This window comes from Juglans microcarpa x Juglans regia, chromosome 7D, assembly GCF_004785595.1.
Source record: "Juglans microcarpa x Juglans regia isolate MS1-56 chromosome 7D, Jm3101_v1.0, whole genome shotgun sequence".
NCBI classification, from domain to species: Eukaryota; Viridiplantae; Streptophyta; class Magnoliopsida; order Fagales; family Juglandaceae; genus Juglans; species Juglans microcarpa x Juglans regia.
The window spans coordinates 12,286,864-12,306,790 of NC_054606.1; the positions used below are offsets into that span (position 1 = coordinate 12,286,864).

The 19,927-nt window shown below is 39.4% G+C and overlaps 1 protein-coding gene across 1 annotated transcript; it reads left to right on the forward strand.

Moving 5' to 3' along the window:
- Positions 1 to 519: 519 nt before the first annotated feature.
- On the forward strand, positions 520 to 8,669 carry LOC121239377 (homeobox-leucine zipper protein REVOLUTA-like). The gene is made up of 18 exons (XM_041136621.1): positions 520 to 1,570; positions 1,877 to 2,036; positions 2,619 to 2,704; positions 2,800 to 2,890; positions 3,149 to 3,244; positions 3,351 to 3,464; positions 3,554 to 3,637; positions 3,807 to 3,962; positions 4,051 to 4,125; positions 4,243 to 4,349; positions 4,502 to 4,685; positions 5,253 to 5,441; positions 5,672 to 5,752; positions 6,420 to 6,554; positions 6,786 to 7,120; positions 7,422 to 7,527; positions 7,700 to 7,849; positions 8,175 to 8,669. Exons 1-18 carry the CDS (start codon positions 1,338 to 1,340, stop codon positions 8,322 to 8,324), a joined length of 2,532 nt encoding a protein of 843 aa, XP_040992555.1. The 5' UTR covers positions 520 to 1,337; the 3' UTR covers positions 8,325 to 8,669.
- Positions 8,670 to 19,927: the final 11,258 nt, after the last annotated feature.

The following is a 19,927-nucleotide window of genomic DNA, read 5'->3' on the forward strand; positions in this document are numbered from 1 at the left end:
GGGCTGTTAGTTGGGTAAAATTAGCCCAACCGGTTCTAAGAATTTCTCTTGTATACAAATAAATTTATAAATTTACGTAGCTTTATATAATAAGTTAAATTTATTTTATAATAAAAATAATTTTATAATATAACTTATTATAATTTATATCAATATATGTCAATTTATTTTTGAGTAAACTTATTTATGATTAAAATATTTTTCTCTTAAAATACTTGGTTGTTATTAATCTACGAGTAATTCTAAGTATAAATTTTAAATATAAGTCTTTTATAAAAATATAGATTTCATAAAAAATGAAATTTCTGTATTTTTTCATTATATGATCCATTTTTTTATAAAAAAATTTGTACAAAATTTGTGAATTTAAAACTTATATATAATTTAATATGCTACTACAATAAATTTGTCCTGCCAATTAAAGATTTGGTTATCAGGGCCTAACGGCGTCAATTCAAAGAAACATTAGGGACAGCGACGTAAATGCGTCCAAAATTATAAAGAAACCATGCCTGCCATGTTTGTCGATTTGCGTGCAAATGAGCTCTCTCTCTATCTCTCTCACACACACGCAGCGCTCAGATCAGTGTCTTCCCCTCCCTCCTCCTAGCAGAAACAGCCCCAAATTCTTCCCTAAAATTCTTCACGTTAGCTTCTCGTCATGATTAGGGTTTCAAACTCTCTTCTTCTCGTTTGCATATTATTACTTTGTTCTCTCTGATGCTTCAACCACTGGCTCTCTTGCCAGGAGAGAGAGCCATCGCTTTATTTCCCTGCCTCTGAAGCTCGCTCAAGAAAGTTCTCCGTGATTCTTCTTCTACCCGTGCCGCACTCTGTGCTCAAGCTAAATTAGTAGCTTTTACGAACTCATTGGAGAATATTTGTTTGTTTTCTTTGGGATTTAGCTAAAAAACACGAATATTGAGATCAGGGTTTTGGAGATACAAGCGTGTTTTCTTCGTTTTTCGCAGTAACGCTTTTCGTTTGGGAGACAAAATTTGAGGTTATCTCTGTTCCAGTCAGTTCAAAACACCGAGAGATTTCGGTGAAACTCCTGGCTCTATCTGTGGGAATGTGTTTCTTTACAGAAAACCGTCGTTACAGCTTCGCCAACCTATAACTGAGGCTTGAGAAAGATACAGGCTCTATCCGTGCTTTATATATTGCTTTTAACATTTTGGCTCTTACCTTCGCCAACAAGCATAACAAGTGTTCCCACTCCAACCCAAGACGGACTTTACAAAGCCAAAGAATCTTTAACCTCTTTACTCTCAAAGCCAAAGCCCACAAAAGAAGCACCTTTCAAACGGCTTTTTCTTGATTGGCGTTTAAGAAAAATGGCGATGGCTGTGGCTCAGCAGCACAGAGAGAGCAGCAGCGGGAGCATCGGCAGGCACCTTGATGCCGGGAAGTACGTAAGGTACACGGCTGAGCAGGTCGAGGCGCTCGAGCGCGTCTACGCGGAGTGTCCAAAACCCAGTTCGTTGCGCAGGCAGCAGTTGATCCGGGAGTGTCCCATTCTCTCCAACATCGACCCCAAGCAGATCAAAGTCTGGTTCCAGAATCGCAGGTATCAGAATGGTTTTGCCGCTCAATTAAATTTTCATTTTTGGTTTCGCATCTTTCAAACAATCTTTTCCTTTTGAGTTCAGAATTTTGGATTTCCAAGTATGCTGCTGTCGATGCCTTATAATTAATTTTTAATTTGTCATGAGACGAGATTTTGAGCATTTTTTTTTTATTATAATTTTCTTGTTTGGGTCTTGAACAATTCAAGTGGGTATTTATTTCATAAAAAGGATGATGGTTTTTTTGGTTATGGTGTTTTGGGCTAGAGTGTGGGGAGGCTGAAGGGTAATGGTGTTTGGCTATGCAGGTGCCGAGAGAAGCAGCGGAAAGAGGCTTCCCGGCTCCAGACTGTGAACAGGAAATTGTCAGCGATGAACAAGTTGTTAATGGAGGAGAATGATCGCCTGCAGAAACAGGTTTCACAGCTGGTATGCGAAAATGGGTATATGCGGCAACAACTGCAAACTGTAAGAAAATAGGCCTTTTGGCTTTTAAATTGCTTTCTCTTCTTGTCTACTGATTAAAAGAAAAAAAAGCTTTCTCTACTTGTCTCCTCCTACCGGATCTTTTTCTGTGTATTCGTCATTAAGCATTTCTAATTGCAGAATGTGTTCTGAAGAAAAGTTAATCCTCTCGATCTATTGATGGTTATGCTCTTTATCTCTTAAAAGAACCCCAAATGTAGGATCAAATTTGACAGGGAATTAGATGTAGGACCAAGTCTTTCTTTAGTTCTACTTTTTTTTTTTTTATTTGTTATAATTTTAACCGTAGTTTAATTGTTACCTATAAATAAATACTGTAAACTATTGCAAGCCAATTTTTTCTACATTTTTAACCCAATTTGCTGCAAGTGTTAATTTTTGTGGACTTTTACTATGCTTAAAAACGCCATGGCTAAAATGATTCAAGGATATTAATAGCGCTTGCAGCTTTCTTAGGCTTGAGCAGGTTTATGTACCTGGTTTTGCTGCTTGAGAATATGGTGGTCCGATCCTCTTTTTTAATGATTTGGTAAGATTTCTTAACATGTGTTGCTTCTTCTGTAGGCATCAGCGGCAACTACTGATGCAAGTTGCGACTCTGTGGTTACCACTCCTCAGCATTCTCTGAGAGATGCTAACAACCCTGCTGGGTAATCTCAAATACGAATGGTGAACTTGTTTCTGGCAATACAGTTCTTTATTTTTGGTGCTGTTCTGATTGAGATTTTTAATTATTTTTTGGCAGACTTCTCTCCATTGCAGAGGAGACCTTGGCAGAGTTCCTTTCCAAGGCTACAGGAACTGCTGTTGATTGGGTCCAGATGCCTGGGATGAAGGTTTTTTATTTCCTTAAATGAAAATGCATGATGTTTTTGGGGCAGTACAATCTAGATTTGGTGCCTTCATTTTTTAGTTTTAATTTTACAAAAAATAATTCTGCATTTTTTGTTGTCAAAGTGGAGGGCGACACCCCATTATAATTTTACTATTAAAAACCCCCCTCATTCGTGGTAGAGAAATACAATAAAAAAGTACTGCATGTTTCTCCCATCATGAGGCTGTATTACCTGAGCCAGTTGTTTATTTTATGTCAGCCTGGTCCGGATTCGGTTGGGATCTTTGCCATTTCACAAAGTTGCAGTGGAGTGGCAGCTCGAGCCTGTGGTCTTGTGAGTTTAGAACCGACAAAGGTAAGTTCAGAGCCTGTGGTCTAGTATCAGTGAAATAAGCTGTTTTCCTAATTGTATAGGTTTGCTAGTTTGAGTTTGATGTGTTAATTTCTGAAATTCTCAACAGATCTCAGAGATCCTTAAAGATCGTCCATCTTGGTTCCGGGACTGTCGGAGCCTTGAAGTTTTCACTATGTTTCCTGCTGGAAATGGAGGGACAATCGAACTAGTTTACACACAGGTGAACCTGACTATAAATTGTAGATTTCATCTGCTGTTATCTGTAAGTGAATCTTCTTGATCAGAGGAATAACCTCACAATTATTTCAGACATATGCTCCAACCACACTGGCTCCTGCACGGGATTTTTGGACTTTAAGATACACTACAAGTTTAGAAAATGGCAGTCTTGTGGTACGCATGTCTCTTACCATCAAGCACATTATGTGCTTGCACATTACCTGATTATGACGTGTGCAAGTTGGCACATTATGTAAACAACGTAATCCCTCCTTAGAAGCGGGGATACCTGATGTATTATGCTCTTTATGTGTTTGTTTTTGGTTTCTGTTGATATCTCAAGGTTTGCGAGAGATCTCTGTCTGGATCTGGTGCTGGCCCAAATGCAGCTGCTGCTGCTCAGTTTGTGAGAGCTGAAATGCTTCCTAGTGGCTATCTGATTCGGCCATGCGAGGGTGGAGGGTCAATAATCCATATTGTTGACCACCTGAATCTTGAGGTTTGTCTTTTGATGATTAGTTTCTTGAAAGTCTCTAATCTGGCAGAAAAAATAAAAAATAAAACTAATTCCTTCAATCCTTTTCCAGGCATGGAATGTGCCAGAAGTGCTTCGACCACTTTATGAATCATCAAAAGTGGTGGCCCAAAAAATGACTATTGCGGTGAGTAGATTCTGTTTCGGTTAACAAGTAGGTCTTTCTTCTGCATGTGGACTTCAATTCCCTCACCTCAGCAAAAAGAAAAAGGCTGGAAGGTACTGATAGGTGTTTTCTGTGAAGGCACTGCGTTATATCAGGCAAATAGCTCAGGAGACAAGTGGTGAGGTCGTATATGGTTTAGGCCGGCAGCCTGCTGTTCTGCGAACTTTTAGCCAACGATTGAGCAGGTAGCTGTTTGACTGTCTTTGTTTCCTGATTTCTCTGCAGCATTTGAGCAGATTGTTCTGAAAGATATGGGGGATGATTTGAGGGTATTTGGCTGATAGTTGTGTGTATTAATGTGTATATTGGGTTCTCTATATGCTTTTGTTGTTGCCAGAGGCTTCAATGATGCTGTAAATGGATTCAATGATGATGGCTGGTCGTTGATGAACTGTGATGGTGCTGAAGATGTGATTATTGCAGTTAATTCAACCAAGAACTTGAGCACCACTTCTAATCCTGCTAACTCCCTCACTTTGGTTGGAGGAATTCTCTGTGCAAAGGCTTCCATGCTACTCCAAGTAAGTATAGAAACTGCCTCTGATGGTTATTAAGTGGTGGTAGACTTTTTCCTTGGTATTGCTGCATGCAACTCTTCTTGACTAAATGCTGTCAGATCTCTTGCAAGCTGCTGAGCAAGGAGATGCGTATGATTGTACCAGATTGCTAGAACTTGACTGTATTTGTTGGAATCAGAACCTGCCTAAATTTGTTTGATTTTAAACTCTGACCTGTGAACTTGAGTGAAGCCTATTGTCCAAGATACTGATGTAATCTTTTATTACTTTGGACATTTTGGTGGTGAAACTTAATCTTGTACTCGGTGATGATCATTTGATAGGTTAAATGTTTTGCACAATGTTCATCATGAATCTAGATTTTTTTTTTACAAGTGAATCTGGGAAAAACATTAATTTGTGAATCTTTGAAGGATGTTTGTATTGCTGAACTAGCACGCTAAGACGACGCTCTTGTATATGTCCCGTATACTTGGGCTTTTGCCTATTCTTATGATCAATAAAATTTTGTTGACCAATAAAAAAAAAAAATTAATGTGGCTGTGTATATTCTCCCTATTTTCTGTTCAGAATGTTCCTCCTGCAGTGCTGGTTCGTTTCTTGAGGGAGCACCGTTCAGAGTGGGCTGACTTCAATGTTGATGCCTATTCTGCTGCATCACTAAAAGCAGGCCCATATACTTACCCAGGGATGAGGCCGACGAGATTTACTGGGAGCCAAATTATCATGCCTCTCGGCCACACAATTGAACACGAAGAGGTCTGTGTTCTAATGACTGTTGTTATTTCCCCACCCCCTTCTTGTAATGAATAGGTTTTATTTCATTTGGTCCACATTTAACCAGTTGGATTCGATAAATTATTTATCCCATTTGGAGTAAGCACAGAATGCTATTGTCTTTGCTGGGAGATTTTTTTTTTTGTTGCCAGATTGTGTTAGAATGCGTAGTACAGACGTGACATGTTGCTAACTCTTGGTTTGCATTCCAGGTTCTTGAGGTTATTCGACTTGAAGGCCATTTACTTCCTCAAGAAGATGCTTTTGCATCAAGGGACATTCATCTCTTGCAGGTGCTTTCTGAGCCTTTTGCTTATTTTAAAGCTCTACCATTTATCGTTTATATTGCTAATCCCCGGTATAATGTAAGATTAACACGTTCCCATTAAATGATACGAAGAATGGAAAAACTGTTTGTTTCTTTCTATTAGGATTAGCACTAATGTGAGAAATTCTGATATGGTTCTTTATCACTGTCTTGATATCATGAACTGATTCCAAGTCGAGTTGTCAGTGGTGCGGGTTCAGATTTGTTTCAAGGCCACCGAATGTGATCTTTTGATCTTCGAATAGATGTGAAATATGTTTACGATATTTGTTTGGGTTGATGGAGTTTAGTTTCTGATCCAATTGAACTGGGTTATAAATGGATTGAGTTCAAAGTACTAATAAGTTGGCTATTTTCTAAAGTCAGCCTACATTGAATTGTCTGCGAATGAATGTCTATGTTGGTGTGGATGGGTGGGGGTGGAGTTAGGCAAATTGTTGGGATTGGAAATTAGGTCACATTCTGCATTCCTTGGATTAGGCATACCTAATTTCGTTTTATTATTTTCTCTTTTCATTTCCAGAACATCCTCAAACCTTTTTTTATCCCATCTTCCGGTTTGTCCTCCTTGTGGGGATTCTAATCTGCTTTTTGCCTGTGATCATACTTAAATTCCTTTATTGTTTTGCCAGATATGTAGTGGAGTTGATGAGCATGCTGTGGGAGCCTGTTCTGAACTCGTATTTGCTCCAATTGATGAGATGTTTCCGGATGATGCTCCTTTGCTGCCCTCTGGTTTCCGTATCATCCCATTGGATTCAAAAACAGTTGAGTTTATCTGTGCCATGCTATGCATGAAAAATCCTTTCTTTTTCTTTCACATCTGTTAGAACTGATACTTGAATCATTTTGCGCATGCTTATGCACGAAGCCTGAGTTGGTTTATATGAAGGGTGGTAATTAGTGCATCAAATTCAAGATGTTAGCCTTTGTGTGTTGTTAGAGTTCATATTTATGTAGAACTTTTCCCCTTTTTAATGACTGATATCATTGTACAGTGTGATGCAAAGGATTCATTGACAACACATCGCACGCTAGATTTGACATCCAGTCTTGAAGTGGGTCCTGCAATAAACCATGCTGCAGGAGATGCACCGTTGGCTCATAACACTCGATCAGTGTTGACTATTGCTTTCCAGTTTCCATTTGATAGTACTCTACAGGATAATGTTGCAAACATGGCACGCCAATATGTCCGAAGTGTTATTTCCTCTGTGCAGAGGGTTGCTATGGCAATATCACCTGCAGGATTGACCCCATCTATGGGACCAAAGCTTTCTCCTGGCTCTCCAGAGGCTCTTACACTAGCGCACTGGATCTGCCAGAGCTATAGGTACATTCTACTTATGGGATATATGACACGTGGTTGTTTGGCATGAACATTGAATACTTTAGAGCCAAAGTTAATAGAAGTTGCGATGAACTTATCTTCTACAAAGCATTTATGATGTGCTTTTATATGGATCGTTCCTACTTATGAATATATGGATCATTCCAGCATTTGCAGTAAAAGCTAGGTTTTTTTTTTGTTTTTTTTTTTGTTTTTTTTTTGTTTAGGTGCAATACGAGCTAGTTAATTATAATCTTGTATTTCTGACATTAAATGGAATTTGTTTCTCTTCTCTCTTTCTCAGTTTCCATTTACGGGCAGAATTGCTGCGATCTGATTCTTTGGGTGGTGATTCGGTGTTGAAACATATATGGCATCACCAGGATGCCATTTTGTGCTGTTCATTAAAGGTACAGCTTTATTCTAGGCGAGAATATGCCTATTTTCTACCATGTACTGGAAATAATGTGAAATTGTGTGCATGGAGTTGCATTGATACTGCAATTCAGCTTATCATTTAAACTACTAATGTACATATGTTGGAGAAATTCTCACTAAATCCATATTATATTGGCCTTGCAGTCATTGCCAGTTTTCATATTCGCAAATCAGGCAGGCCTTGACATGTTGGAAACAACTCTAGTGGCTCTACAAGACATCACACTGGATAAAATTTTCGATGAGTCTGGGCGCAAGTCATTATGCGCTGACTTTGCCAAGTTAATGCAACAGGTAACTTGTAAATGAAATTTTTATGTATTCCATTTTGCTGTTTGAAATGCTTGAAATACTTACTGTTCATCTGATGGGTCCCATTTGCTGTAGCTATTTATCTAAGCTATTATCTAAGTTTAGCTTCATGATCTTTTAGCCAGTGTATTTTCGACTCTTTATTAGTACAAACAAATCAATAAAGAACCAACCCCAACACCCTCCCCCCTCCCCGGCGGGCGTGTGTAATTGCAGAATTTGTTGTCAGTTGTTTGTTTTCTGGTTTCTTCCACTTGTTAATTGTAATTCCCAAGTGCCTGATTCTTTTTGCTTATTTTGATATCAGGGTTTCACTTACTTGCCTGCTGGAATCTGCATGTCAACTATGGGGCGCCATGTTTCATATGAACAAGCAGTTGCGTGGAAAGTCCTTGCGGCAGACGAGAGCACTGTTCACTGCCTTGCATTTTCTTTTGTAAATTGGTCTTTTGTATGAAGATTTTAGCTCATATATCCATCACACTCCTTTCCCCCCTTGTGTAAGGAATCTGAAAAAGGAAAAAGAATATGGGAGATACTTGAACAAGACGGGGAAAGGAAAATGGAAGTTTTATACAATCTAAATCCCAGCCTCAGGTTTGCATTACATTTATTTAATTCAATTTTTTTAATGCACCCATATTTATGTAGTTGTCCATGTAAACTTTTGGTAGTGAAGCTTTCCCATTAACTATTGGTATTGCAACTTGAAAAGGCAAATGGGGGGGCACAAGCACGTTTCCATCCAGTCTTAAAACAAGGCTTCTGTAACTCATTTGTCTGATGCATTGCCTAGTGTTTCTGCTCGTGTTACTTTTTACAGAGATCATGTGTCACCGTCCACCACAAAAAAAAAAATATACATATTTTCATGTACATAAATTGGGACATGAATATATTTGCACAGCCACTCTACAAGTTGATATGAACCTGCGAGAATGGAATCTTTTGAACTCACAATCAATTTGAAACACCTTGGTTCCCATCACAAGTGCTTTAATTTTAAGTCTTAACGGTTATCCACCAAAGCACAAAATGTTTTGGTTATTTCAAAACACCCAATATTTTGAAAACAATGAAAAATGGTGTTTGTTTCCAAAAAAATGTGTAAAAAGTCCCTTCATAGATTTTGGAACATTTATAGAAATGTGATGTTTTTGAAATCTGGATTGCTGGGAATGTGACTAAACTCATGGTTGAAAAGGATTGAGAATATGATAGGGTTCATAGCTAGACTTGAAAAATGGATCTAAATCAACCGCTTCAATTAAGCTAAGTTAATGTTAAAGATTTTTTAAACAATACCAAAAACTTTGAAGATCAAGTGGCTTAGGTGTTGTCAATTCTAAAGGATTTTGAATGGATCTAGCATGAGAACATGCCACAATATTGGAACATTTAAAGAAAAAATTCAATTGCAATTACTATAGAAAACAAATAAGCGATATATTTTATTAAAGCAACTTATAGCTAAGTGCAAGGAAATGTTGCAGCATGTAAAAAATTTCTAGAAGACGCGCATGCCTAAAGATGAAAGAAAATCTAATGAGTTTTTCTTTGGAATAACAAAATTTTATCACTAGAATTTTTCAAAACATCTTTAGGATTAAGATTAGTTTTCAGTACTCTATAATAAATATGAGAAACAATAGCAAGGAGTTTGCTCCCTTTATCCATATCGTAATTAGATGTTAAAATATTCAAGTTAAAACTTTAAGAATGTTAAGATCATCTAAGACAAGAGTTAAATCAGGAAAATAATCAAAATGTTAGGGACGTGTTTGACTGATAGCCAGAACCCTCTACCTACAACTAGCAAAGATATTGGCTTGGTGTGCTTGATGCACCCCTGATGCCTAAGTCAGTGATATGTGGAACGAGATACCACCAAGATAGTGTCAAGGATTATGTTACCTGCACATGATGTCGGCTTACTGTATATATAGACGTAGGTAGTTAATGATAGATACTAAGGATGATCATCCTATTGGGTCTTATCTTAATGTTCTCTTGATTTGATGCTCATCTCGAGAATGTTGGATTCACCCCAACTTCCTAAATTAGTTATCCATTCTAACTCATCTGGTGATTACGAGATGGAATCATGTAGGTCGTTAAGACTCCAACAACCCGATCCTCACCACTCTCTAGGTTGGGCCCACCTCTCCCAAAGGGCAACTTGAGTCCCTCCAGTTACTTTGCTAATTCCCTTGCGTGGGTGCAAGGGAATTAAATTGATGACGATGCTACCCTGCTGGTCGATTGACCTTCCCCAATGCGAGCTATAACGGCTAAATCTGGACAAACGTGTTGATCATTTAGTAGGCACCTGATTGACACCCTCTATGGGTGGGAGTCTAGTAAACACCCGCTTGGCAATTCAATTTCTCGGGCCTTGGACATTTCAAATGCCAGTGACTTTTCGTGACATATGTAATACTTGGGCCCCAGCCCAAGCCCAAACATAGGTTTAGGCCCATAAGAAGACCACTAACAGAGGGCCAAAACGCACTGTGTGGTAAGTTTCGAGCAGAGGTGTCTAACCTCCGTAGCTAGCTCATGCTGGCAAGGGAAGTCAATGTCCAGAAAAGCTTCAAGCAAACGCTTATGAGGGTGGAGAGGGATTCCTCCCAAGAATAGTTGGCGGCTGCTAAGCAGCGCTAAATCGAGCTTTCAGAGGTAGAGGTGAACGCTGAAGAATGCTGGCGTGTGCTAGACTTAAGCTCTCTGAAGTGCAGGGGGCTTTGAAGAAGCTTTCCCAGAGGCATGCCGCCATGAAGAAGGACTGAGATTGGGTGGATGTGAATTAGCAGAAGCTGGCTTACTCCTTGTTGCACGTCAACGAGAAGGTTAAGAGGCGGGACTAGCAAATATTGGAGATGAAATCGGCGCTAGCAGCTTCTAAGGAAGAACTTGTACTCCTGCCACCGCAGATTTGGGTGACCAGGTCTGTCCGTGACCGTACCTTTGGCTATGGCTATGGGGTTGGCATGGCGAGGCTCAAATCTTTACTACTGGCAAACCCTGGTGCCTAGGTCTGCAAATGAACAGAGCAGCTTCTGTACAACTCGAACTTAGCTCGTGTATACTTGGTTCAAACTCAGTTCATTTAATAAATGAAATATTTGTAAACACTAATATAGTTTCGAATATTAAACGAGCAAAACTCGTATAAACTTAGTTTGACTTGATTAAGACTCGTGAACAAAACTCATATAAGCTCGATGTGACTCGTTTGAGCTCATTTTGAAGCTCGTAATATGTTATATATATATATATATATAAGTGTGTTATATATATTACATGTTAGTTATATTTTATATACTTAATAATATATTATAAATTAATTTATAGTTTACCTTATTTAATATATATATGTTATGTTCCCAAAATGTGTATAGGACAATTTGTATAGTAATATATCATACAACTACAACTATTGATTTATTATATTATCTTTTTTTTTTTTTTACATCAAAAGCAACATTTGCATTAATCAAAGAATATGGCCTTCAGCCATTACATTTGTTTTTATACAATCAGCTACACAATCAACATCAATTAATTCATGCTCCATATTACAGCTTGCTGTGCCAATTGGTGAGCTGCACCATTGAGTTCCCTCTTGACATGTCAAATCTGCCATGTAGTGTTAGCCATTAGTTGCTGCATATCTGAAACAAAACAATGAAGCTTGTCTGCAGTTTGTTCTCCTAGGTCAGTCATTGCTTGCACCACTCGAAGTGAGTCCCCTTCGAAAAGTACAAAATTCAAACCCAGCTCTTTACAGAAATTGGCAGTAGTTATTAGTCCCTTAGCCTCTGCAATAGATGGATCAACACAATAAAACTTTGGTTGCATTAAACTGGCAAGAATAGAATTTTGTAGAGGATAACACCAATGCCAATCTTATTACAATCATTTCTAATTCCCACATCCCAATTAATCTTAATCCAATGTGGTGGAGGAGATTCCCAATGAGCTGCTGTCTGTTGAGGGAGAATTCTAGTCACTAGTTGATGCTGCATTGCAGTTTGAAAGTTCTCATAAGCCATGACAACTTGCTGATAAACCTTAGCTGGTGCCTGGAAAGAACCATCATGTATGAGAGTATTTCTTCTGAACCAAATGAACTGGCCAAGACAGCAAAGAACACCAACTCCTCTCTTGATAGTTGATTAGATAGTTGCTAAAAAATAGTAAAGAAGTCAGTTGTTGTAATTGAGGCCTTTTGTATTGATTTGGAACCTAACAACCACACATCCCTTGCTGAAGGGCATGTCCATATGATATGACCTGGTGTCTCATCTTCATTTAAACAGACAGGGTAAATAGATTCAGAGATGACTTTTCTCTTCTGTAAGTATACTCTAGTAGGCAAAACATCAATGCATGCACGCCACATGAACATCCTCACACTATTCGAAGTTTGCAGAGACCACAACCTCTTCCAGATCTTCTCATGTACCCCTTGATTAGAAGATGCACCAACTGACCATGTTAAGAGTTTCCTATGCAGATGGTAAGCACTCTTAATAGAAAAATGCCCGAATTGAGTCCCCCTCCATATCAATTTATCTGCAATTGGCATGCTCCCAATGGGTATCTTCAATATTTATTTAATATCATTCTTATAAAAAATAGTATGAACTAGTTCCAAGTTCCACCACCCTCTGTTAGAATCAATTAATTCAGCAACCATAGAATCCTCATTGAGTACAGATACAGGAGACTAAATTTTGCAAGAGAAGTCCCTATTAATCCATCTATCTCTCCAAATTCTAATTTGTGATCCATCCCCAACTTTCCACATAATACCTTCACTCAACAAAGGAATAGACTAGAAGATGCTCCTCCAAATGTATGAGGGCCTGAGGCCTATGTCAGCTTGAAATAGATTCTGATGTGGGAAATATTTGGCTTTAAAAATCCTACTAGATAAGGAATCAGAATATATAATGAATCTCCATGCTTGCTTGGCCAGAAGAGCAAGATTAAAGCTGTTTAATTCATGAAATCCTATTCCCCCATTCCTTTTACTGATACTCAGTGACTTCCACTTCCTCCAATGAATTCTGGATTGATTGTCATGATGCCCCCACCAGAATTTTGCAAAAAGGGATTGAAGTTGTTTACACAGGAACTTTGGTAGCATAAAAACACTCATACTATAAGTTGGCATTGCTTGCAAAACAGCTTTGATAAGAATCTATTTTCCAGCTTGAGATAAAAACTTGTTTCTCCCATTTCCAATCCTTCTTCCCACTCTTTCCTTGATTCCTCTTAAAGCATTTGTTCTAGATTTTCCAATAAGTGATGGCAGACCTAGGTACTTATCCAGATTAGAAGAAGTTTGTAAGCCTGTCACCTCCATTAGAAATTCCTTAGTTGCTGCCCTTGTATTTCTACTAAAACACAAAGAGGTCTTGTCTCTGTTGAGTTGCTGTCCAGAAGCAACTTCATAAATGCCAAGGATTTCATTCAAACTTGCCCATTCTTGCATGTTTGCTTTACAAAAAAGGAGGCTATCATCAGCAAAGAAAAGGTGGCTCATTGTGATTCTTCCTCTAGCAATTGGTACCCCAGTTAGGATCTTTTTCTATTCTGCTGCATGTAATTGGGAACTTAGAGCTTCAACGCAAATAATAAAGAGATATGGTGACAGTGGATAGCCCTGCCTCAAACCCCTTTGTGGCTTGAATTTTTGTTGAGGAGATCCATTAACCAAAACAGAAAGAGTACTAGTAGTGATACAGTTCGTAATCAATTCAACCCATTTTGATGCAAACCCCATCTTGGTCAGCACAACCCTTATAAATGACCATTCCAGCCTGTAATAGACTTTGCTCATGTCCAACTTTAGAGACATATAACCTTGCCTACCATGAAGTTGGATATGCATGGTTTGGAGTCTCATAACCAGCCAAAATATTATCTGTAATGACTCTACCAGGCACAAAATCACATTGATTTTGTGATATAAGTTTAGACAAGATGAGTTTGAATCTGTTAGTGATCATCTTTATAATGATTTTGTATAAAACATTACAAAGACTAATTGGTCTATATTCTGAAACATACTTTGGGTTATCTGACTTTGAAATAAGAAGCAAATAAGTGAAATTAATAGAATAAATACTAGCATTGGCATTCAAGAAGGATAAAATAGCATGACAAACCTCACTACCAACTATTGACCAATGATTTTGATAAAAACATTCTCCATATCCATCCGGACCAAGAGCTTTATAAGGTCCCATCTGGAAAACAGCAATTCTGACTTCCTCCTCAGTGAATTGTTGCAACAAAGCTACATTCATTTCTGGAGTCACCCTTTGGCTCAAATCTTGTAAACAAACATCAATTTGGTTAGGTTGTGTCGACTGAAAGAGGGACTGATAAAACTGTGTAAAGGCACTGCCTATCTCAAAAGAGGTATTATGCAATAGTCCATGTTCATCTTCCACCTGCAGAATCTTGTTTCTCTTTTTTCTTTGACTTGCACATAGGTGGAAAAACTTTGTGTTTCTATGACCATGTTGTAACCAATGGACTTTAGCCCTCTGTTTCCACTTCAGATGAAGGCTCTCCTAAATCTTGCTTATGTCCCTTTGTAGTTTTTGTACCTCCTCAACAGATGCTGCTATCAAATTATTCTTCAGAACCAGTAATCTTTGAGTCTTCTCTTGCAGTGCTTTGTCAGATACTGGACCTTTGCCTTGTGCCCATCTTTTTAAGGATCTCATACATGAGCCAAGCTTCTATGAAAGGGAGTTAAGACACCCATAAGAGTCCCCTGCTTGCCTTCAAGAATTTGCAACAACCTCACCACAATCCTTATAAGAAGACTAACTAGCTTTAAATCTGCTCAACTTCTTGTTAGGGGCTGAGTGACTATGCTGGGCTACCACAGATAGTAAAATAGGACAGTGATCAGAAGCAATAGCAGGCATGACCCTTATATCCCCCTCTCCAAACTCATCACACTAGTTGGTAGAGGCTACTGCTCTGTCAAGCCTTTCTCTAGTAAAGTAAGCATCTGTCCTATTATTAGACCAAGTAAAGTTCCCATAAGAGAAACCCAAATCATGAAGGCCACAATCCTTTAAAACATCACTGAACAAATTAATCTGCCTATCATTCCTTCAAGCACCACCCTCCTTTTCACTATTGAATAATATTTCATTAAAATCACCAATGCAAAGCCACTTTCCAGGTTGTAAGGAATGAAGATGTCTAATGATACTATAGCCTTCCATTCTTCTTTCAGTAACAGGATGGCCATAAAAACAAGTGAGCATCCAATGAGGGTTGGGATTATCAACAATCCAGCAATTGATGTGTTTATGTGAGAAGCTATGAACTTCTAACTCTATTTCATCCTTCCATAAAATAGCAAGACCACCCCTACCCCCACGACCAAGGCCATCCACAGTAAATAAGTTATGAAATTTCAAACCATACTTCAATTTTCCCAACTTTGTTTTATGAATTCTAGTCTCCATAAGAAATAAAATACTAGGCTTATAATCCTTAACCATAAGGTTAAGATCTTGAACTGTTCGAGAGTTGCTAAGCCCTCAACAAATCCAACTTAAAATCCTCATTTCTTCCGGCAGGGCTGTCTTCCAGCCTCCGCCGATAAAATCAAAGATTTCTGTTGCCTAGTGAACTTCATCTTGTGATTACTAGTCGGTTTTCCCATAAGCAAGAACTTCCTTTTTCGAGTGGCAGTATTAAAATTAGAAGGGGTGTTTCTCATTAAGTTCAACAGACACACTAACCTTATTCTTCATCTTCTTCAGGGAAAGAGATCCAGCATGTTTACCTTTATCCACTGAGGTCTTCAACAAGTCACCTGCCATCCCACCATCAATAATGGGATTAGAAACAATAGGAGGATCATTTGCTAGAACAGATGGAATATGAGGGTTCATTACAATTTTAGACACGTTAGTTACTTCCTTTGCAGTTGGAGTAGTTATGGTCTCAAATGAATAGCTAATTCCAGGCACTGGTTCGGAAATAAACTGCTGCCACGTCACTTTCTCCTTGTCAACTGCCACATAACTGTCTTTACAGTTCCCTGAAAACTTGGAAGAAGATAACTGCTGTTCATGTTGCCCACTAGGAGACTGTCTTGACCTTCCAGGTATGAATTTTCCCACTCCACCACGAGAAATATTGGCCCTCAGCCATGATCCATATTGTTTATTTGGTGATGGAAAAAGATGAAGATGACATAGATGGTGCCATACACCCAGAAGCCCCATGCATGATGATTCCACATGTGAAACAAAACCGTAGCAATCTTTCATATTGGAAGGACACAAAAACTTGATGCGTCTTCAAGAAAACCATAGTCCCAAGTGCTCGTGGTTTACATAAATCAATCTCCACAAGAATACGTAAAAACTTCCCCCAGCCATGTCCACTATCATCCACATCCACATGAATCACATTGCCTATTGTCTTGCCAACCTGAGCACCAACAACATAGTTCATACAGCCAAGGGGCATGTTGTGTAATTGCACCCATAAAAATGCATGACTAAATACCAGATCAGTAGGAGTAGTGAAACCATCAAAGTGTTGCAAGTAGATTAATTGTTGATCAAAGAGCCAAGGTTAGCCTTCCCATACATGTAGCAATTCATGTTTAGAACTGAATTCAAAGAGAGATAAATTAGCCCCCACTTCAAATATCTTAATGTCTTGTGCAAATTTCCAGACTTTAAGCATAGTCACTTTGAAAGTCTCTTTGTTAATCCTTTTTTCCACCATAATCTTCCCCACGAAACAGAATCTTCCTTTAGAAAGTGTATCCTTAACATCATCTTCAGCCACTATAACACCACCCTTCTCCGCATCAGTAAGACAAAGATCCTTCCACATCTTTGTGATTTCATCCACCATTTTGTATTCCAAACAATACAAATAGAAAACAGAATAGTTCAACTATCAAACTACAACAAACCTTCCACCCAAAAGTGAAGGCACAAGCTTCCACCTCAAAGAACTCATATAGAGAATTGAGACGATTTATTATATTATCTACATGAATTAAAAAGTTTAGTTTATTACTTTTATCTTGTATTATTCTTTTAATTTATAACTATAAGTTATTTTTATAAAAAAGTTATACCATAAGCATTTTGAATCAAAATTATTTGGTTGAATAGTCAAAAGGTTTGAGTTTTTTTTGTAAAATTTAAAAATTTTTTATTAATCAAAAGGTAAAATTCAGAAATTTCAAAATAAAAAATCGAGTTTGAGCTCGAGCTACTTGAGCTCGAGTCGTTTGTTTATTTTTAGTCGAACTCGAGTCAAATTTGAACAACATTAATGGTTAATGAATCGAGTTCAAACAAGGATATTTGAGTTTTATTCGAATTCGAGTTAAGCTCGAATGAGCAAACATGTTAATCGAGCTCGAGTACCCTTCTTCGAATTTGACTTGACTCGATTTGTTTGCAGCCCTATCGGTGCCTATCTAAAGAAGCTGAGTCTTGAGTCATTCAAGCCTTATCTAGTTTCTTGCCAGTTCGTTGATACTCTAGGGCATGACACCATGCCTTACGCCTTCCCGACAACCCCTCCAAAGATGCCGAGTCTGCTGCTCCCCCTCATTCTTAAAGGATTTTTGTGTCTATTATCTTTTGTCTTACCTGGACTGTGTACCAGACAATGTATGAATGTTTTTGTTATTTGCATTTGGGTGTATTTGAGACAATGTATGAATGCTATTGTGATTTGCGTTTGCATTTCTTTGTGTCTTGCTCAGTTTGTTGGGTGATTACTACCCGTGCTTTTTATTCACCCTTGTGGAGTTTGGAGACGGGCCGCGAGGTTTCGTTCCCTGTGTGCCCCTTTTTCAACGTGAGCCTTTGGGCTTGCTTAAGGTCTTTAGAGGAGTCTCGAGGTTGTCTACCCTCCACGCCTTTTGGGGCACCGTGAGTTTTTACGCCCACATATGGTGTTTAGGCTGGGTCTTTTGACCTCCATGCCCTTTGGGCACTGCGAATCCTTGTGCTTGCATATGGTGTTTGTAGGGGTCATAGGGTCATCTAACCTTAGTGCACTTTGGGGCACCATGAATTTTTGCTCTTGCATATGGTGTTTGGAGGGGTCGCGGGGTCGTCTGACCTCCGCGCCCTTTGGGGCACCGCGAGTTCTTGTGTTCACATATGGTGTTTGTCGGGGTCGCGGGGCTGTCTAACCTCAACTCCCTTTGGGGCACCGCGAGTCTTTGCTTACATGTGGTGTTTGGAGGGGTCGCAGGGTCGTCTGACCTCTGTACCCTTTGAGGCACCGTGAGACTTAGTGCTTGCATATGGTGTTTGGAGGGGCAGTGGGGTCGTCTGACCTCCCCTCCCTTTGAAGCATCGCGAGACTTAGTGCTGGCATATGGAGTTTGTAGGGGTCGAGGGGTCGTCTAACCTCTGTGCCCTTCAATTCTTAATGCACTTGTGAGGATGGAGACAATAACCTTTATTCATTATTCTTCAAAAGCAAAAACGAATCCAACAAACTACATAATCAAGGGGTAAGACTTCTTCAGATACTTTGTGTTCCAGGGATGTTGCAACAACTTCCCTCGGTTGTCCTTTAGGCGACATGATCCTAGCCACTGGTTGGGGAAGCTTTCCCTCATTCTTTGTCGTTACCTTGGTTTCTCTCAGCACTAGGTCGCCTGTCTTGAAGGTCCTGGGCCTAACCCTTTTATTGAGAAATAACGCTCTGTCTTTCTTTTGTTCAAAATTGTCTGGACTTCTGCTTCTTCCCTTTCTTCATCCAAGAGGTCGAGGTGCTTTTCTAGTGCCTTGTCATTCGGTGGGGGTTTGAAGTGGTAGGTGCGATAGGTGGGCAACCCAATCTCTACTGAGGACTCTGCCTCGCTTCCGTATGCTAGGACGATAGGGGTTTCTCTAGTTGAGGTCTTAACTATAGTTATGTAGGTCCATAATATCACAGGAAGTTCTTCCACCCATTCTCCTTTTTTTTTTTTTTTTTTTTTTTTTCCTTTCTTTGAGCTTCTTCTTCAATATTTCTAGTAGAGCTTTGTTCATGGCCTTCGCCTATCCTTTAGCTTGAGGATGTCCTGGGAACAAATACTTTACTTGAATCCTCAACTTTGCACACCAGTCTTGATAGTGCTCCAAGTCAAATTGCCTTCCATTGTTCGAGATGATGCTTTGGGGTATTCCAAACCAGCAGATAATATTTTTCCACAGAAATCTAGTGACGCCTCTCGTGGTAATGGTCGCCAGGAGCTCCACCTCCGCCTATTTTGTGAAGTAGTCCATGGCGACCACTAAGAATCTAACTCCTCCCTCCCTGGTGGGAAGGGCCCCATCAGTTCGCTTCCCTACTGGGCGGATGGCCACAGGGTGGGGATGGAGGTCAGCTCCTCTGGAGGGTAATGTGGCATTGGAGCAAACAACTGGCACTTAACACATTTTTTTACAAACTCCTTGGCGTCCCTGAGGATATTAGGCGTAGTATTAGCCAGCCTTTAAGACTTTTCTAGCTAAGGCCTTTCCTTCGGAATGGTTCCGACACACTTTTTTGTGTATTTCTACTAGGACTTGTTGGGCTTCCTGAGGTGAGAGGCATTTTAGTAGTTAGGTGGTAAATCCCCGCTTGTAGAGTATCCCATCCACCTTACTGAACTGCATCTTTCCCCTTATGATTTTCTTTACCTCTTCTTTGTCGACTAGGAGCTCACTAGTATCCAGGTACTTTTCTATCTCCTTAGCCCAGTCGGGCTCTCTGAGCTCCACTCCATTAACTTCCATGTTGACCGATGGGATCTCAATCACTTTCTTCTCCACTTCCAAAGGTAGGCCGCAGGATGGTCTCGTCCATTCCTGAGGCCGCCTTTGCCAATCTGTCCTTTACAACATTGTTTTCCCTAGGTACTTGCATAATATTGAAGTACGAGAATCTGTCGCAACTCTCCTAGACTTGGTTAACACACTTCTTCAAATTTTCACCTTTGGCTGTGTAAGTTCCCACAACCTGATTGATGACTACTTGGGAGTCTGCCTTTACTTCAAC